The sequence below is a fragment of the Saccoglossus kowalevskii genome, chromosome 8 (genome assembly GCF_978046115.1).
Source record: "Saccoglossus kowalevskii chromosome 8, keSacKowa6.1, whole genome shotgun sequence".
Classification (NCBI taxonomy): Eukaryota; Metazoa; Hemichordata; class Enteropneusta; family Harrimaniidae; genus Saccoglossus; species Saccoglossus kowalevskii.
Window position 1 is genome coordinate 25,460,848 of NC_140648.1, and position 18,126 is coordinate 25,478,973.

The 18,126-nt window shown below is 35.4% G+C and overlaps 1 protein-coding gene across 1 annotated transcript; it reads right to left on the reverse strand.

Annotated features, from left to right (window-relative positions):
* Window positions 1–8,102: 8,102 nt before the first annotated feature.
* Window positions 8,103–18,085, reverse strand: LOC100370554 (cleavage and polyadenylation specificity factor subunit 4-like). The gene is made up of 7 exons (XM_002734570.4): window positions 17,877–18,085; window positions 16,446–16,649; window positions 14,384–14,479; window positions 13,367–13,460; window positions 10,319–10,454; window positions 9,654–9,746; window positions 8,103–8,451 (listed from the first exon to the last, which is right to left on the reverse strand). The coding sequence occupies exons 1-7, from the start codon at window positions 17,977–17,979 to the stop codon at window positions 8,347–8,349; spliced, it is 831 nt and encodes a 276-aa protein (XP_002734616.1). The 5' UTR covers window positions 17,980–18,085; the 3' UTR covers window positions 8,103–8,346.
* Window positions 18,086–18,126: the final 41 nt, after the last annotated feature.

Here is an 18,126-nt window from a genome sequence, read left to right on the forward strand (position 1 = left end):
ACGCTATGTTCAAGGGTATTCAAAGATTGCCAAGCCTTTGAACGACCTGACAATAGGGTTATATCAGAGAGTAAATAAGCAAGGAAAAATGAGGATGGTTCGTGCAGCAGAAATGCCCTCATTTGTTTGGACAGACGAGTGCCAGCACGCATTTGATACTTTAATCGATCGACTGATCCACCCGCCTGTGCTTGCTTATCCTAATTATGCTGAGAAATTTGAGCTGCACACTGATGCCAGTACTTTGGGGCTGGGAGCAGCCTTGTACCAGCAAGAGGGGAAACTGAAACGGGTTGTAGCCTATGCTAGCAGGCGTTTATCTCGGAGTGAGAGAAATTATGCAGCTCACAAGCTGGAGTTTCTCGCCCTCAAGTGGGCTGTGACTGATCGCTTTAAAGACTACCTGTATGGAAGGAAGTTCACTGTAATCACAGACAACAACCCGCTTACATACATCCAAACAACTGCGAAATTAGATGCTACAGGGCATCGTTGGTTGCAAGCACTTGCTGCTTTTGATTTTGAGATATTGTACCGGCCAGGTCGATTAAACGGAGATGCTGATGGTTTGTCGCGAAGACCTTCTCAAGGCCACTCCACCGATAGTGAGGGCCACCATCATTGGATGGACTGGGTACCGCCTGTCGAAACAGTAAAGATGGGAAGACAATCAGTTAAAGCTTTATGTTCAGAGGTAAAGGAAGGTGAGAAGACAGCCATAGTCCCTGGTGTTGAGGTGATGGGTATAGCTGCTAGCGTCATGGAGCATGACAAAGCTCAGGTGGAGGAGTGGGTAACTCAGTCTGCACTACCCCGTATGTCGCCCATGCATTGGAGGCAAGAGCAGCAGGAGGATGTTGTGAGCTGACGTGCGACAAGAAGTCTCTGGAACATTTTGAATATTTCTACATTTTTGACGGACTATGTGCTCGGAAACTCAATAATCAAGCTGCAGAGAAACTCAGCGTGGATGTGACAGAAATTCCGGATCATTTGAAGTTTTTCAAGCATTGTTTGTTGTGCACGAAGAAATCAAGTTTGTGGACCGACAGAACCGCCGTTGAAGATACGTGAGTCCCGTATACTGTGTCCATAAAAACTTCAGTTGGACCCATTTCGATAGTGCATGCCATATGTTTTATAATCTAAGGTTCCTTAGTAATTTCCCCGTATGAGTTGTTTTTATTGTAGCATATAATTTTAATTTTTGTTACAACATAGTGTATTTTATCGTCCTTTGAATTTACCGCCCTATAGAGTACACTATCAGTGAAGAGTTTCGTGAGTACCGGATTCAATGAATAACTAGTTGCATTTATAGTAATTTTCTCTTGATTGTTCAATGAATCTGGCTACTTAGCGTTTATCGTGTGTTTTGACGTTTTCATTGTCTGTGCGACTGACTTAATATTTGGCCTTTCCGTCGCACTATTCAGCATACCGCGCGCTCAGTTTTCTGTTTTACATTTTCGGCCATTCCGGCTAAAATTGTTGTTATACGGGTTTGTGCGTTTAAGCGTTAGGGAGCATAAACCGTATTTCTATTGCGTTTGTTACATATTCCTGTATGGAGAACTAAACATAGATTGTTCTGTGGTATATCTTACATAGACCCTTTTAACTATGCTTATGTTTGGCCTATTTGTTAAAGGGCGAGTACTAAATTTTTATACTTACTGACTTTGTAGTAAGTTGTAAATTTTGAGTGGATTCTTGTTACTGATAGGAGAAATTGAATTGGGCATTTAGTATTTTCTATTTTGAATTTACTAAGTAGTCTGTTGTATACCTTTTGCTGCTTTAGGCTAACTTATATTGATGTTGTGTATAGTTAGCCAGTGTGCAATTTTTTGTTGTTATTTATTAAATCATTTTTTGTGAGAAACTATTTCATTTGTGTTTGGTCATACACCTCCCTTGCACTGGTAAATATCGGTGAAGCTGTCCATGCCATAACCCAAACCTGTGTTATAAATTTGTCTGCTTCGAGTGCCTCTACTGTGACGTTAGGGAGACCCGTTGTCACTGGTTACAAAGGTCACTGAGAGAGGGCTTACAAACGCCTCTCGTATCATGTTGCCAGCTCTGTGATCTTTGTTTTTAAAGTGCATTTTTACATTAGTATTATAAAAGCTCTGTAATTCTGTTCTAATAGCTGAAATAAATTTCTGTGAATTTTGATTTTCATTTGTCAAATGAACAGTTTGTCAAATATAGAATACTAGTACATATTTTTGAGTAAAATTTTCCTTTCAAAATGTGGATGCAACGTTTTGCTCTTTATGTATTTTTGCATTGTTATATTTGATAATTTTGGACTCAAACAGATTTTCTATTGGCTTCAGGTAACTGATCAAAAGTTTGGCACCCAATTAGTAGGAGTGCTTATATTTATTATCTGACATCTTGTTTTCTGTGAAGATTTTATTGGTAGGTTTGTAATTGTGTATCAGACTGAGCAACAACTCTCACCATGAGTTGGTTTTGCAACCCAGTCTAGTATTCCCATGGGATTTGGGAGATACATTACCAACGATATTATTACAAAATAAATGATTTGCTTCATTGAACACATACAACAATGCATATTTCCACTGAGATCAATGACCTTTGAATGTGTATCACCAGTGATCAGTCAAAATTAATCGATAGGTTCGCTAATTTATGGTATAGTCAAATAAACTATACATCAATTTAGGTTAATGGAATGCTAATTGTTGTTGGTTTAACTAAATTTGAGGCCTTGCTCTGTTGGACATTGATTCCAATTGTTTTAAACGGCTTACATAATTTTTCAAATTTCGGGCAAGTTTATGCAAAAGCCCTGGAACTGTGAAAATAAATTATCGCTCCGATTAGTGAATAGTTACGTAATGTTGCCTTACAAGCAAATGAATGAATAAATGAGTGAATAGTCCAGTGAATCTTTTAATTAGTCCATTAATGGTTCGTTAACGATATTAATGAAGAAATGAATGAATGAAAGGCCCGCCGAATGAACATGAATGAATGAATTAAACAAAAACCATCACAATGTTGTAATACACAATAAATGAATTACATTGATACAATTATTGTAATAATAAGAAGCCGTCATTTAATTGAATGCTAACAGCTACATTGTGTCAGGATGACTGACGGTCAGTCATTATTTGTTCTAAAATGACGTGAATAATGATGCAATTCTTCCGTGGAATGCATAAAATCATTTACATTGATGTTTTGTTGGACGTATAATAGCCAGCAAATTGTGAACTTATATCTATTGCATAAACGTATTGTCAAATTGTTTTGTAACTGAAAATTAATAATCACCACAGTCATGACGTTCATCTGTACAGGAATTGCTGATCACTTTCAAGTGCAGTTAAGTTTTAATTGAGTACAAACAACCTGCGCTCACATTTCAATAATAATCACACGAGTTATAACACTTTCCGGCTTGAGTCGTGAGCGAGTTTGAGCCTCAACACCACGATCACTTCGATCCATTCAATATACGGGATAGAGAACACTGTGCTACTTACAAACGTGTCATTATGATGTATCCGGTGGTGGTAAAACCATTCTGGCTGCTGGTATACATGTGTATGCCGTAATAATCCCATAAAAGAAGAAATTTCGCCACCGAAACTATAGCGCATCCGCACTGTGTTGATGCTTCGAACACATGGAATCTTTTGCGATTATATCCATGACGCAACAGACGCAGTGTCGTCGTCAAGAGAGCATAGTCCGATATTCGATGTGTTTGTTATCGTAAACAAACGTTCGTTACGATGCTGAAACAAGCTAATTTTAAATCTAAAACTGACTATAAACTATTGAATAACAGGATAAGTTACGAAACCACGGACCCTTTCACCCGGGGCACACGGGAGTGTCGTATTCGTGGACTTTGCCTAAGTTTAGCTTGAGTAAGCTCTCAATACTCGAGACAAACGCTTATATTTGCGGGAGGCAGTTGGAAGTGAGTGGTACAGAGTCGCACATTACAGGCAACTATTGCAACTATTTTTTCAATCGACTAATTCGAGCATTGTAACATGCAACTGTCGTAGAAACGGTAATGCCTGTAAGTATGACGTGTGTTCTTAGTAATCCATGATCACACCAGCTCGCAGTGAACAGAATTCAGGAAAAAACGGAGTTGTGAGCGCCCTCGCGAGTCAAGACTCTGAACTGTAGACGCATGATTAATCGATTAGTTCGTTAATTTATGGTATAGTCAAATAAACTATAATTCAATTTATTAATATGGAATGCAATTTTCTTGTCGCTTTTTTTGCCTTGATTCGAATTGTATAAAATGTTTTGAATGGTTACACAAATACCCTCTAAGTCGAAATAAAATAATGGCCCTATCAGTAAATAATTATGTAACATTATCTTTTAGTAGTTTCGTCTTCATTTATTCTCATAAACCACTTTTTGAAAAAAATATACAACTGGTTCCATTAACGGTTTAACAACCAACTGACAAATGAATGAACAAATCATTGAATGAATTAATCAAAAACCATTACCCTGGTAATGTTATAATAAACATAGTTGAACTCTGGTGACCCTTTGTTATATAATATTATTCCCTGTATCACAGTTTGTTCCAATATGAATATAATTAATTTTGAATATAAACAAGTTTTGGGATTGAAACAACAGTGGTGGGAAATGGAGCCAGTTGAGTGTCGCGCAGTGATCCGGTTTTTGTATTTGAAAGGACGCACACCAAACAAGACTTTTGATGAAATGAAAGAAACTTATGGTGATATGCCCTTGTAAAACGCTGGCTCTGTGAATTCAAACATGGCCGGAATTCTATGGAAACAGCTCCCAGACCTGGTCGTCCCTCTTCTGCCATTGATGAGGCATCTGTCCTTCAAGTTGAGGCAGCCATTTTGGAAGATCGGCGCATTACTGTTTGCTAAATAGCCCAAGAGGTCAAGATTAGTGCAGGGTCTGTGGAAACTATCATTCATGACCATTTGCATATGCATAAGGTGTCTGCCAGATGGATTCCCAGGTTGCTCACACCTTTCCAGAAGCAAGAAAGCATGAAAGTGTTTGAGGATGAATTTGGAAGAAGATGAGTCAAAGTTTTTCAAAAGGATGAAACTTGTGTCCATCACTATGATTCAGAGACCAAAGCCCAGTCAATGCAATGGAAACACTTGGACTCGCCACCTCCAAAGAAGGCAAGGGTGCGCCCTCCGCTGGCAAGGTCATGCTCACAGTCTTCTGGGACCAGGACGGAGTAGTGATGACAGATTTCCCGACAAAGGGTACCACCAACTACAGAAGCCTATTACGCTTCACTTTTGATGAAATTAAGAGAAGCTATCAAAATCAAGAGGGTATCCTCCTCCTGCAGGACAACACTCTGGTCCACAACTAGCATGTCGCCAGATCAGAAGCACGGGCGTGTGGCTATTAAATCCCCACCATCCCCCTTACTCTCCTGACCTTGCACTCTCTGACTTTCATCTCTTCCCAGCCATGAAGTTGTTTTTGAAAGGAAGGCGTTTCCCAGACGATGCAGCCTTGATTTCTGAAGTTACGACATGGTTGGAGGACCAATCTAGGATGCTCTACAAAAACGGTGTCCAGAGCTGCATCAAACGATGGGAGAAATGCATAACTCTGGGTGGTTCCTATGTAGAGAAAGACTAATAACTGTGCCAAGTTTCAGTAATCTCCTGCTTTGGGAAATGGGTCAGAGACATTACTTAGAACGCCTCTCGTATCATGTTGCCAGCTCTGTGATCTTTGTTTTTAAATTAGTATTATAAAAGCTCTGTAATTCTGTTCTAATAGCTGAAATAAATTTCTGTGAATTTTGATTTTCATTTGTCAAATGAACAGTTTGTCAAATATAGAATACATATTTTTGAGTAAAATTTTCCTTTCAAAATGTGGATGCAACGTTTTGCTCTTTATGTATTTTTGCATTGTTATATTTGATAATTTTGGACTAAAACAGATTTTCTATTGGCTTCAGGTAACTGATCAAAAGTTTGGCACCCAATTAGTAGGAGTGCTTATATTGATTATCTGACATCTTGTTTTCTGTGAAGATTTTATTGGTAGGTTTGTAATTGTGTATCAGACTGAGCAACAACTCTCACCATGAGTTGGTTTTGCAACCCAGTCTAGTATACCCATGGGATTTGGGAGATACATTACCAACGATATTATTACAAAATAAATGATTTGCTTCATTGAACACATACAACAATGCATATTTCCACTGAGATCAATGACCTTTGAATGTGTATCACCAGTGATCAGTCAAGTAGCAACAGTCAAAATATTTTATCAATTTTTGCATACAGGACATCTGTTGTTCTTACTAAGGGAAGACTTAATACTGATGAATAAGGTGACCAAGTTCGATAAAGTTTGGAATAGAATTATACAATAATAAATATTAACGATGACGACACCGACAACGACGGACAGAAAATTTTCCTTTCCGTCTTTTATGATACGGGCAAGGCAACAATAAAATAATTTTATTGATGTAATTATTGTAATAGGAAGTCAATCTTTAATTGCATGCACAAAAGAATTACCTTGTACATGTAACAAGACGACTGACGGCCAGTTGTTATCTCGAATCATGAAACCACAGCATGTGCATATGTCCCGCATATAGTACTGGGCACATACAAAAAATGAACAAATTTGATCAAGAGGGTTGTGAAATATGACTTCTGACAAACATACGAACAGAAACCAAATTATAAGTCCCTGTTTCGAACTTTGAACGCAGACAATGCCAATCATTGATCAAGAGAACCCCCCGAACCAACAAGACTCTTCTGTACTCGGTATAGCATCAACAAGATTGTTTTAGAAAGATGCGAGAATAGGATTGTATAAATAATAAGAATAAATAACAATAAACACGAATAAATAAACATAAACATAAAGATAAATGAAACATTTGTGTATTTTATTTGAGATGTATGATAATATTATACAACAATTTAAAGAATATACCTGTAACAAGCTATACAAATTTAGAGTGTACAGAGACACCAGTAAATCAGTAAAATATGCTGTTTCGGGCCTAATAATAACCACACTAACTCTAAGAACAATGTAGCCCAAATGTAAGCCTTTTTGTTTGGTTTTCCAATATTTACCCCCCCCCCCCCTGAAAATTTAACATTAAAAAAAAATTTTTGAGGGAAATGGGCTTGACGACTTGGTTGCTTCAGTTTTTAACTTTTGCACAAACACAGAAATATTAATCTCAAGCGATGGTTCCTAATTTCTGCTAAAATGTATTTTTATTTCAAACTGAGGCATTATGGGTAGGGAAAAGGAATCCAAAATTAAAAGGCTATCCAGCATGCATTAGCTGTACTAGAGTTTTGTATATTGGATATTTCTAGGAGAAGCTTGGTTAACCATTTGAGGGAAACTATACGATTGATACAATCAAAGCATCACTATCGACACAAACACTACATATTGCATATGTTGCATGGTGCGTGTATCAAACATGATGTGCTGTGTTATAACGTCAAATACCGTATGAGAGATTATTCTCACTTGAAATGAAATATTGAGACAGGAGAATACCAGTTAAATTGCCATGTTCCTGAACACTGGGAAAATTTCACTGTCTTATAGAATGACTGCCACCAAGAAACAAGTTTTATTTCCTTTTTTTTTTGTGTTTCAAGACTCATCAACAAATTGTTACATTGACCTTTGACCTGAAGCATATTTGTATTCCTGATGGTGATGTAAGGTAAACTGAATGAACACAGGTATAAACTATTCATTCAATATGAACCATGCATTGATTTATTGGCAGTGTCTGCGACACCTTCAAATGGAAAACGAGATTGCTATTCTATGAAACTGCAAACATCTATGTTATAATGAAATAATAACTTTAGAGACAAAATATCGTAACCACAGAAAAGACGATTGACGAGTCTGCAAATATGAACTGCCAAGACTAGTGTTATGACACCAGCAACTATAAGAGAACACAGTTGTTTACGTTTCTCGTATCCATGTGTAATAGTGTACAGCAGCTGATTGATAATAACCGGTCATACAAAGTAAAATAATAAGCACAGGCGTTACTGGCCGCTGTTGTTATTAAATATATATGTACGTCTCCTGTTAATATAAAAATATGGGCAACATTCTCACCATAAATTGAAAGTTATCGTACTCGGGATTGATACACGATGTTAGACGTGCACATACTGTTGGCAATAAAGTAACCCAATCAAGTCACGATTTTGCAGACAACTATATACTGCCATGTTTATCATATGTTACACAGTATCTGTCGACACGACCTTATTCCTATGTGTAAAGCTACATCTGGTTTTGTTTCTGTGCATCCACGTGTGATAATGCTGGACTCAGGAAGGCGAGATGACCTTTCGGGCAGCGATTAGCATAGTGACCTTTCTCCCCACACTGAAAAAACAAATTGAATAGAACAGAATTACTATAATGTACAAGACACAGCAATGTAAAAGTAGCTGATATTTTGGGGTATGTGTGCTGTACAGTACCGGTAAGTGAATAATAGAAGGTTTATAAATCACAGCAATGGTTATAAATTTAATCGACATAACACCAAGTCAAAATAATTTGTCATAATATTTTATAATGTACAGATTATGCATATACAAACAGAAAGGTTAGCTTGGCTACCAATTTAAAAATATTAAGTATTGGGTATTCCATCTTTTGTTGGTTTGTTATTTGTGAACACAAATAAATAAATCGTAAAATTTGTGTGAACAAACTGGTATATCAATTTAAGATGAACAAGTCATTGTTAATGACATAGTCCCAGTTGGAAGTAGGGGAAATGTTATTCATGGCAAAAAAAAAGTAATATGGACCAAAACCATTGCTAGTTTTTGAGAGTGAATAATTGGTTGGTCTAGTATCAACAGAAATTAGATGTAATAAATGACTTCCAAAATCGAAATATATATGGTCAGAAATTAAACAAGATATGCTATTCATGCATTTTTTGTATCCAAACTGAATTACATTTATCCAGGCTAATCTAATGAGATATAGTAGTATGGACAAAAAGCAAGATTTCAGGCAGTCAACCATCTTTAATCTGATTGTGAAACTAATTGTCATGGACATGTATCCTAACATGTATAATTTGAAAATAAAATAAAGCATGTCAGCGATACATTTTGATAAAAATCAAGATGGCTGCCACTTGGTCATTTTGGATTCAAACATGAAATGAATCATCATAGACATGTATCTCGACATGTACATGTATACTAGTAATCAAATTTGAATGAAAACCAACAAATATATCATAGACATGTATGCTAACATGTATAATGTATGTACCAAATTTTAACAAAAACCAACAAAGCATGCATAAGATATCACATTTGAATTTAGAGACTAAATTTCGTTTGAATGGCGACTAAAAATATGAATTATAAATTACTAGTAGTTGGCTGACTTATTTTGGAAAATAGTCGCTGTGAGGAAAGCCTTTTTATCTGTGTGCCTTGGTCTGCTGTACTAATTTTGAATACATATTACACAATAAAAAAAAAAGAGATAACGCTAGACAATGAAAACATTGACTTTTTCATTTACACAACTGTATAGCTCCACAACACAATACTCACCTTAAAGCATGTAACACTTTCCAGAGGCCTAGGGGGTCCTTTAGGTATCTGTGGACGTTCTGTCAAGTCACTCATACCCATCACTTGAATATGCTACAGTGATGTTAAAAATAAATAAATGATTGAAATCATCATTTTAATCACAGCCAAAATGATAAACACATGCACCATTATTTAGGGTCCTGTCTGTACACCAACACCACAGTGCATACAGCCAGATGAAGCCCTATCCAGATCAAAGCACCATGGAACCACGGCTATACCAAACGTAGCATGATATTTCACTATAAAACCGAATCATGGCTTATAATTTCATAAATACTGACCTAAATGCGTATTTCAGTAACACTTGCATTTGTTAATGTCTTTCGCAAAACAATTACATGTATATCCCACTATGTATAATGTATGTGTAAGGTTTAAACACGATTTGTCTCGGCATGCCTGATCCTTTTAAATGTGATCAGCAAAAATATGTGCATCAAGATCTCATAACATCCAATAAATAAGTATTAATGAAATTCCGGTTTTGGAAAAACAGAAATTTTAATGAATTTTTTGCACAGAAATGGCAGAGATAAATTTGTGAACAGACGCACAGATGCATGGACACAAAGAAGTCCCTGGAGGGGAAAATGTTGGCATTCAAAAGGTAGAATGTTTACCTGTTCAGTAGCAGTGACTGGAAACTTGGGACACATGGCCGCTTTGTGTCCGGGTTCCCCACAGCTGTGACAGGTAATACTGGCTTTCTTTTGTGCAGACACGGGGTCATTTACCACTGGTAAATCAAATTTAGGACTGAAAAAAAAAAGTATATGACACAATAAAGTTTTGTGGAATACAAAATTGAAAGCTTTGTTTTTGTTAGAGATACTTTGTATAACAGTAAAAAAAAACAGTAGACCCTGAAATAAAGTTTACAAGTTCTGCCTAAAATCAAGCATTAAAGTCATGCAAGCATCTTATATATACTGTAGAATACTTTATTTTCGCTGATTGGATGATTCCGTGAAAATAAAATCCAGCGAATATACTTTTTTTCCTATATTTCACATTAAACTCATGAAAAATCAGTGAAAATAAATTCCAAGCAAAAAGCCTTTTCAGCGAAAATTAATTCCAGCGAAAATAAAGTATTGCACAGTATATTCCATTTCTACACACACACACACACTGATTAAAACTTAGACCTTAGAAAACTAAGGTCTGAAGTCTATGGGTAAAGCAAGACAGAATATAATTTGTTTGGTATTCAAACTTCCATACTGTATTTGCTCTATTAGTAGCGCATGCATTTATGTAAATGACAGAGGTGTGTCTATAGACAAAATAAGTCATATTTAAATGATCCAGTTTACAATAAGTGAAAAATAGCATTTATTGTATGCTGGTTCATTAAAATATGACTTAATGTGACCATGGAGGTGAAAGAAAGAAGTTGTGACAACTGGTTTAAGCCTATTCAATTTCATTTGTTTTTAGTCAAGTTAAATCTCTTATCTTGTCTGTTTAAACGTCCATGAACATTTCCGACGCTAGTGTTCATGGGTCTTTTTAATTTTACTTGCATGATGCATCTAGAAAGAATGCCATTGTTCTGACAAGTTTATTCATGTTTGAATTTTTAAAATCAGCCGATCTATCAGTAAGTTATGTTGTTTTTTATGTTGCATTTTCTATACTGTAAAATGACTAATTTTCACTGGGTTTAAATTTCACTGATTTACCATTTCGGGCATATTCAGTGGGTTTTAAATTCACGGTTTCGTCATTTAGATAATGTGTTCTATGCTAAATTTTACATATTCACTGTGTTTTAATTTAGCGCATTTTTCCAGTCAGCGAAATAAGCTAAATTAAAACCCAGTGAATAATTACCCCCTTTACAGTAGTTTATTTCAACTGCTGTTTTCGCAGGGAAATTGAAACGTTTTCAAAGGTTTTTTTGCATGATGGTATTGCATGACTTCCGGGTTTATCTTTCCCTATTATCCAGGCATCGCGATTTTGGGACAAAATATATCCTCTTCAATCATGACTTCTTCAATCAATTTTGTCTTTGCGAACGCGTACACAACTTCCATGATGTGACCATAGACACATTTACTACTGCATGCTCTACTAATATATAAAATATGGTACATTTATCTCTGGGGAAAACAGTCTTGTGAAACTTGTGAAAACCTACAGATCATGTGCAATAAAAAATAGATAATAAACATAGTTGAACTCTGGTGACCTTGCCCTTTGTTATATAATAAATATAATTCCCTTTATCATAGTTTGTTTCAATATAAATATGCATTGTCATAATTAATTTTGAATACAAACAAGTTTTGGGGTTGAACCAACAGTGGGGAATCAGTCTACCGAATGTCCTTAAAAGATGTAAATATCTTACAAAAACATTGGTGCCTTATTTGTTTAATTATTTTAAGGAACATAATTTCCAGCTTTATTGAAAGTAATTGAGATATTTAGAATAAAAACAAATGTCTCATTGCAAAAAAAGTGCTGCATTTAGATGTTAATAGATTTATAAAACATGCAAGATAACAGAAAAATTTAGCTGGCTTTAGTTCAAGTATTTTGTACAGGTGTCTGTCAAAAATGAATGATTCACTGAGACAAATATGAACTGCCTCATTGTGTGACTACTGTATTATATGAAAAGTAAAAAAAAACACCCTTTATGAATAGCTATCATGTTGCAAGCTCTGCTTTGTATGCAAATCAACTTAAATAGTTGGTGTCCAGTGGAGGGAGAAGTCAACAGTACTGTTGCCTCCTGAGAAACTACATCTTCAAACACTGCAGTCTCTGAAGTGCGTTTTTAAACTAGTATTATAAAAACTCTATCATTCTGTTCTAATAGCTGAAACATATTCCTGTGAGTTTTCATTTGTCGAATGAACTGTTTGTCAAATACAGAATACATATATTTTAGAATAATTTTCTTTTTAAAATGTGGATGAAATGTTTTGCTTTTAATGTATTTTTTATGTATTGTTTTTGATTTGATAACTTTTGACTAAACAGACTTTCTATTAGCTTCAGATCTTGATCAAAGTTTGGCACCCAGTTCATAGCAGTGCTTATATTGATTTTCTGACATCTTGTTTTCTGTAAAGATTTTATTGGTAGGTTTGCAAATGTGTATCCGACTGTGCAATCTCTCCATGAGTTGGTTTTGAAACCCAGTATGGGATTCTGAGATACATTACCAAGGATATTATTACAAGATAAATCATTTGCTTCATTGAACACATACAACAATGCATATTTCCACTGAGATCAGTGACCTTTGATGTGTATCACCAGTGATCAGTCAAGTAGAAACAGTCAAAATATTTTATCAGATTTTCTCAATTTTTGCATGATATTTTCATACAGGACATCTGTTGTTCAAACTCAAAGAAGACTTTATACTGATGAATAAGGTGACCAAGTTTGATAAAGTTTGGAATAGAATTAGTAAAGTTATTATGCACACAATAACAATTATTAACGACGACAACAACGACGCCGGACAAAATTGTTCCCTTAATATACCTTTCCCTTCCATCTTTGATGGTACGGGCAAGGTAATAAATCATATCTGATTATAATAAGATATTACAGTCAGATGGTTGTCCTCACACTTGCATCACATTCACACAACATGACAACACTGAGAGATTTCCTTCAATTCCAAATAAGTGAATACTTACTGTTGGAATTTACAATTTTTGCCATCCGGACAAAACCCACATAGATAATTGACACATATAACCCTTCTTGTGTGTCTATTTCTGCAGTGTGGACCTAGAAAAGCAACAAGACAATACATGGTACACAACTAGATGTAGATGTAGATGTGATTGTGGTGTATATCAATCAATATGAATCATATTGATTCCTTAACATCAATAAGATTAGAATCTAACATTAAAGTTAGATTAGAATCTATGTAGTGTTTCAATGAAATCACTATACCTCAATCCACTAATGCCTAAGTACGATGCTAGCAGTATTACATGTATGCAACATAGAGTCTATGCTGTGTTTCAGTTGCTATACCTCAACCAAATTATGCCTAGGTATAATGCTAGTAATATCTCATTATGCAGCCAGAATCTATGTGGCGGTTCAATGAAATGATATAGAGAAGAAATACGTTAAAATCTATGTTGGGTTTTGCAAAGGATTGTGGGACAGAGAAAATTGAACTCTAGAGGCAGTGAGGGAAGGGGTAGTCCAACAAATTAACCGCACAATATATAAAATATAAAAAAAAACATAAACATGTTACTTGAAAACAGTACAGGTTTACAGTTGATGTTGGCATAACAGGCTGTATGGGAAAGAAATGAGCCCCCCCCCCAACGCCCTCTATAATTCAATTTTTTATCCCACAATCCTTTGCAAAATCCAATATGAAGTTAACACATGTCTTTCCTATACCTAAATATATAATAGGTACAAAGCTATATAATCTCATTACCTTTCAGATTTATGCAAACATAATCATAATTATGTCAGTTTAAATACTGCATGCTGGAATTCCCCACAACTACACAACCTCAGATTAAACAGTCAAATTCACAGGTGATGTGATATTACTAGCATCATACCTAGGCATAGTTGATGGCATTTTCAATCAACCAATCAAATTCACAGTGAATAGGCATTATACCTTTCAATGGCTTACTGAATAATATCACTATGACATTTTGAATGAGACTTACCATGTTTACAGAACCCTCTATCATACCACGCACAATCTTTTATTTTTGATTCAGGATCTATATGTAGAAAGGGACACTCTTTGTTGCTGCACAGACCTGTAGAACAAAGAAAGTCATACATCAGTACAAGAGATAAGAAAGTCAATATGGATTTAAATGGGATTTTAATTTATGGTAGAAGCCTACTCATAATTTTTGAGAAAGTTGGTCATAAATCGCATGACAATGTTTATTGGTTTATTTTGTCAAATCATGAAGCTATAGTCCATGGTATAATTAATAGCATTACTAGTATTTTGTGTGTTTCAATTACTTTTTTTGAAAAACTTGTTCTTATATTTTTCAAAAATCGCTATTTTTAGAACAGTTTTATAGACCATAAATGTTGAAGGAAAATTAACTTTTTTTACATTTTTAAAAACCCAGATTTTTTAAATAATTGAAGACGATAAAAAGTTCTCCATTCATGATATATGATTTTATCAGCCTGTGTTACTAGCGTACATGTTGAGATATGGCATATCTCTGCTATGGAAACCAATTGTAAAATCATTAAAATACTGACAAAATGACAAGTATCCAATAAACTTCAACTATCATTTTCTAGAAAATTAAGCTGGTGACCATAACTTTTTTTAAGTTAATATTCTTATATCGCCCAGGAGTACAGTTTATTGTAAATTGAATAAATTCCGGGTATTTGCATTTATGAGTTGGCTTCTACCTTAAAGTGGCATTCAGCCTTCGTAATGCTGTTAAAACTTACTATATAGAGTCTATTGCGAGGTATTTGTGCATGTGAAATATGTGGATAGCGAGAAATCGGCCTGAAACAAACAACGACTGGAGACAAATTTTTTATTTTTTGGTGGGCCACCCATAAACAAAGACCCGAAGGTCAGCTACTCGGCTTTGTTGTTGAAATCAGTTGGCCTAGGGATATATATATGTATATATCTTTGAATAGATTAGAGAGTACCAGTAGTCTAAAACTGTAATTGATGAGGAATGGCAAGAAACAGCTATTATCATGTGAAAGTAATCAGTGTATTATGCCACATCTAGATCAGCACAAATGTAGGATTCTTGGGTAATACACCAGCAGCACAAGCATTGGTATATGTATCATAGTAAATGCACAGGAATAGTTTTTATTGTGTGAAATTCTTACCGAATTATTTAACCACAATTTGTCATCCAAAGATTCGTTAGGTATTGATGTGGAGAGCTACTATATGGGAAGAGATTTCCCTTGGAGATGAAAGGAATAGTTTATAAGAGTTGTGTGAGATCAGCATTGCTGTATGGGAGCGAGACATGGTGTTTGAGTGAAAATGAGTTGGGTATTTTAAGGAGGACAGAGAGAGCGATGGTGAGAGTGATGTGTGGGGTGAAGTTGATGGACAGAAAGAAAACTAAGGACTTAATGCAGATGTTGGGTTTGAAGGAAGCGGTAGATCGGTTGGCGAAGGCAAATGGGGTATGTTGGTATGGGCATGTGCTGAGGAGGGAGGATGGGCATGTATTAAGAAGGGCCCTTGATTTAGAGGTGAGCGGTCCAAAGAAAAGGAAAAGGGGAAGGCCAAAGAAGACGTGGAAGATGCAAGTGGAGGAGGAGAGTGGGAAGGTTGGGATGAGGATGAGGGATGCTTTAAATCGTGCAAAGTGGAGGGAGGGGGTAAGAGCGATTGCCACTAGTTTAAGGTGAATCCGGCCACCCTCGTCTTCGGGGACCAAACCAGATTTAAAACTCTTGACTACTACTATTGATAACATATCAGTATAAATGATGTAATCCGGTTAGTGAATTTGGATTTATAAAGTGTTTTCTCTTTGACATCTCGCCATTTTGTTTTATCTACACTACGATACACATCTGGGTGCATATTAATTGTTTTATACAGTAGGTGCTGCCAATCAGATCAATGTATTTTAGAGGGATTAATATTAACATGACCTCTCATTAGAATCATGCACAGGTTCATGTCTTTACATTGAGGTTGTGAACATACGATTTGGATGATGGAAACGCATAAATAAGAAATAAAATATATTCACTTACCAAATTTTGAAAAAAAGAAACATTCTGGCATTTTTGTCATGTCATACTCATGAAGAAATTCACACTGGTCTCCTTTTTTGCATAAACCCCTCAGCCAATGTTTGCAAACAACGCTGCGATCACCACGTACATGTCGGAATGGACAACTTCCACCTTTTAAGCAGTCCCCTTGCTTAAAGAACACACATATTGCAGATCCGGATTCTTGAAAAGAAATGTGAGAAAACTTATGTTGTGATGACAGGTCTTAATTGAAAATTTATTCAAAAATTCATATTGAGAGGAAAGGATATTGTACATTTGATAACATATGGAGCTTGACATAAAAATTTCCCAGAAAATGAAATTAAATTTCTGAATAATTTTGTTTTTTATTAAAGATATCAATTTTCATGATATAATAATTTGATGCTATGTTTGGGATGAAATTTCAGAGAACTCACTGTCTTGAATATTTGGGCTCACTGCTATAAAATTTTACAGTTTTTCCCGATTTGACAAATTGGTAAAAATTTTACTCTCTGTGTAATAAAGGCATTCCCTTCATCATTATAATTTAAATAACAGTTAGATCCAATCAACTAATCAGCAAGCACAGTACACAACGATGTCTTGTGCAAACGTTATAATGTTATTTAATCGACCAATCATTTCAGTTTGAATTGTGAAATTTATAAACATTTATAAGGACGAAGGAAATGCAGTTGCTGTGCTGTGAGTAACAATAATGTAGAACGCTTTTATTTTGTGAGGCATTGTTAGAGAAAATCTACATTTCACAAGTGATGTTCACAAAATGATGTTGGTTCATGAATAAATACTAGCCTATGATGTCACTTGTATCACAATGTTGAATGACAACCTCGTAATACATGTATATTTTATTTGACACTAAATCACATATATGTAGTGAATACATAATTTATGATCAATTGAACATAACACTAGTAAATGTACTTCCTGCATATATGCATTTGTGTATGTATACAATTTCTTGAATGGGAGGTTATACCAGGGCACAGTCACATGTTGAGAGACTGTGATCAGGTGTGGATATACTAGTAGTTTGAAAACAATGTGAAGTGTCACTTTATTACCAAACAGCGTTGTTTTATAGTTTACATCAAATGTATTTGATTTACATATTACATAAATAACTTATGAAAATACAATATTAAAACTTTCAATTTCACAAACCTAAGACAATATTCCTTGACCTTAACACAACAATGGCCGACATGCCCGATTTTTTACACATGAAAATTAAAAAGTGCAAAAATAATGTCGAAATACTTTATTTTTCTCGATTTACGATCTTAGGGGCAAAAAAACAAACAATAATAGATATCAAATATAGGGAGACCCGTCTTGTTTATGTCTATTACGGTCGTGTTTGTTGTGAGCGCTTGCAATGTAGAGTGAAAGACTTACTATCCATTCCAGGAAAAGGCAATGGTATACTGCCCAACTGCTGCTCTAAAGCCAGTTCTATGTCGAACTTTATGTTCGAGACATTTGATACTATGTTCTGCATAGTGAAATATATGTCTGATCGAACCAAATCTGTATATATTATTAGTCGAAATCGACACAACAAAAACAACGCTGTAGATTTCTATTTCCACGCCAGGAGTCTATGACCTTCCGGCCGAGATGCATTTCGGTAACGACCTGAGATACC